This window comes from Meleagris gallopavo, chromosome Z (genome assembly GCF_000146605.3).
Source record: "Meleagris gallopavo isolate NT-WF06-2002-E0010 breed Aviagen turkey brand Nicholas breeding stock chromosome Z, Turkey_5.1, whole genome shotgun sequence".
In the NCBI taxonomy this organism is placed as follows: Eukaryota; Metazoa; Chordata; class Aves; order Galliformes; family Phasianidae; genus Meleagris; species Meleagris gallopavo.
Window position 1 is genome coordinate 7,221,020 of NC_015041.2, and position 2,786 is coordinate 7,223,805.

The window sequence follows — 2,786 nt, forward strand, 5'->3', positions numbered from 1 at the left end:
GCAAGCGTTGTCTGCCAGTGGCCAAGAGCCATGCAGGAAACAGCTGGGCGACCTCCTACCGGCAACTTAGCCGGACCATAGCGAATGCCACGTACTATTGTCACGTGCCCTGGTGGCAGCGAGCCAAAGCAGATGCTATGAGGCTGCTTTTTGGCACCTCTGTCTGCTTTGGAGCCCCATGTCTCCTTCCCGGCATGTCTGGGGGGCTAGTGCACGTACCAGTGCAACTTTCTCATGCAGTGCCGGCCTGCCTTCTCTGCATTTCTTTCTGATTCTGCAGTTATACAGCCCCCCCAGAACATTGGGGAGGACTCAGACAATGCAGAACGCTTCCGGGCCTTGCTGTTGTCCCACCAACTTTGCCCCTGGTTTGCTTGATGAAGTCTCTCTTTCCCAGATGAATGCATGCAGGTGCAGAAGGGCTGCTCTGTGCTTCTCCAGCCCCCAATGGCAGTGCTCAGACACTCGCTGGCTGCACTTCTGCACTCACCTTGCGGAGCCAGGCATGAAGGTGCTGCTGCTGGTGGTCTTATTGTCCCATGCTTTTGGAGAACTTCTGGTGGACACGTACACAATCCAACAGGCTGCTGTTTATTCTGCTCCCACCAACGTATAGCCGCACCTGTTTGCATGATGTTCTCATGTGCAACTGTCCCCAGCTGTGGTGGCACTGTGCAGGAGCAGGTCCCAGCATGAAGCTCATAAGCTCTTCCCCTTTCCTTGGCACTGCCCATATCAGTGCTGTGCTGTGCACCATAGGAACACTGGCAGTTCTCTTCTCTGTCAGAAGTCCCAACATCTCTGCAGATTGGAGCTGATCTTCTTGTTGCCACTCCTGCAGCCTCTGTGTAGCTGCTACGCAGTGCTGGTGGATTCACTGCCCACTCTGGAGGGGGCACCAGATTATCCGGTCTCTGAGGCAGCCGTCCATCTGGGAGGAGGATATTCTCACGTAAAATGCAGTCCTCTGCTGGTGGTGGCCAGCTGGAAAAGCAGTACTTGGTGGAATCCCCTACTGCTCTGCTGGATGCCTTGCCACCTTGATTCTTCGTCTGGGCAAGTTTTGTTTCCCGCCAGAAGAAGCCCACACCACGCAGCAGAAAAGAGCGCAACCAGCTCTGCTGTGTTCCGGAATTTGTGTGGGCCATGCCAGTCTGCACATGTCCAGGGGCACAGACAGGGACCTGCTCTGTCGAGGCTCCTTGGTGCACATTAAGGGAGTCCTTGTTTCTGCCGGTAGAGGTCCAGGAACTGTGGGAGCTGCAACGGGACAAACTGCCCCGCTCCACCAGCTCTGCCAGGTCCCTCCAAGCCACTTCCCAGAATCCAGGGCCCGGAGCTGCTGCGTGCTCAGGCAGTGCTGACAGCACCAGCTGCTGCAGCTCCTGGTCAGCTTTGCTGCAACGGCTGCAGCTGGGGCAGGAGCACCGTGGCCGACCCATCTGTCTGTCAGCACCTGCAAAACAGGGAGGGGACCTGAGCCACACAGGATGGAGCACCAGGGACTCCCTTTGTCCCAGCCAGCCGACCTTCAGCACGCCAGGTCCTGATCCAGGGTTGGGCTCCTCTAATCGGCCCATCCCTGCCTAGCATGCATCAGGGCAAGCCTGGGATTTGGGGCTGCCTCGCAGAAGACTCACCTGACTGCGGTGCTGAGGCTCCTTCTGCTGCACGCTCGGGGCACTGGGGGAGCTGCAGCAGGGCAGGCTGCCCCGCTTCACCAGCTCCGCCAGGTCCCTCGACGCCGCCTCCCAGAATCCAGGGCCTGGAACAGCCACGTCATCAGGCAGTGCCGATAGCACCAGCCACTGCAGCTTCTGTGTGCAGCGGCTGCAGCTGGGAGCAGCAGCACTGTGGCCCACCCGTCTGTCTGTTGGCACCTGCAAAACAGAGAGGGGACCTGAGCCACAGCAGGACGGGGCACCACGGACGCCCTTGGCCCATCAGCCGACCTGAAGCGTGCCAGTTCCCAGTCCAGGGCTGGGCTCCTCTAATGGGCCCGGCACTGCCTGCCATGCATCAGGGCAAGCCTGGGATTTGGGGCGACCCACAGGAGACTCACCTGTCTCTGGTGCTGCTGCTCCTCGCCGCCACCATCTCCTAGTTGCAAGCGTTGTCTGCCAGTGGCCAAGAGCCATGCAGGAAACAGCTGGGCGACCTCCTACCGGCAACTTAGCCGGACCATAGCGAATGCCACGTACTATTGTCACGTGCCCTGGTGGCAGCGAGCCAAAGCAGATGCTATGAGGCTGCTTTTTGTCACCTCTGCCTGCTTTGGAGCCCCATGTCTCCTTCCCGGCATGTCTGGAGGGCTACTGCACGTACTAGTGCAGCTTTCTCATGTTGTGCTGAACTGCCTTTTCTGCATTTCTTTTTGATCATTTTGTTATTCAGCTCTCCCAAAAGATTAGGGCAGAGACAGACAATGTAGAACGCTTCCGGGCCTTGTTGTCCCACCAACTTTGCCCCTGGTTTGCTTGATGAAGTCTCTCTTTCCCAGATGACTGCATGCAGGTGCATAGGGGCTGCTCTTTGCTTCTGTCCCCAAGGGCAGTGCTCAGACGCTCACTGGCTGCACTTCTGCAGTCACCTTGCAGAGCTAGGCGTGAAGGTGCTGCTGGTAGTGCTCTTAATGTCTTGTGCTTTTGGGGAACTTCTGGTGGACGCTTGGACAATCCAACAGGCTGTTGTTTCTTCTGCTCCCACCAACATATAGCCGCATCTATTCGCATGATGTTCTCATGTGTGACTGCCCCAGCATGAAGCTCATAAGCTCTTCTCCTTTC

At 57.6% G+C, this 2,786-nt stretch overlaps 1 protein-coding gene across 1 annotated transcript in view; it reads right to left on the reverse strand.

Moving 5' to 3' along the window:
- Positions 1 to 9: 9 nt before the first annotated feature.
- The window catches only part of LOC109363770, a 3,081-nt gene continuing 304 nt past the window's right edge, over positions 10 to 2,786 (reverse strand). The window contains exons 2-4 of the mRNA XM_019610161.1: positions 2,063 to 2,100; positions 1,641 to 1,765; positions 10 to 1,456 (exon numbers count right to left, since the gene is read on the reverse strand). Of these exons, the coding sequence (XP_019465706.1) occupies positions 207 to 1,456; positions 1,641 to 1,765; positions 2,063 to 2,100 (1,413 nt within the window). The 3' untranslated portion in view covers positions 10 to 206. The remainder of the gene's footprint in view (positions 1,457 to 1,640; positions 1,766 to 2,062; positions 2,101 to 2,786) is intronic.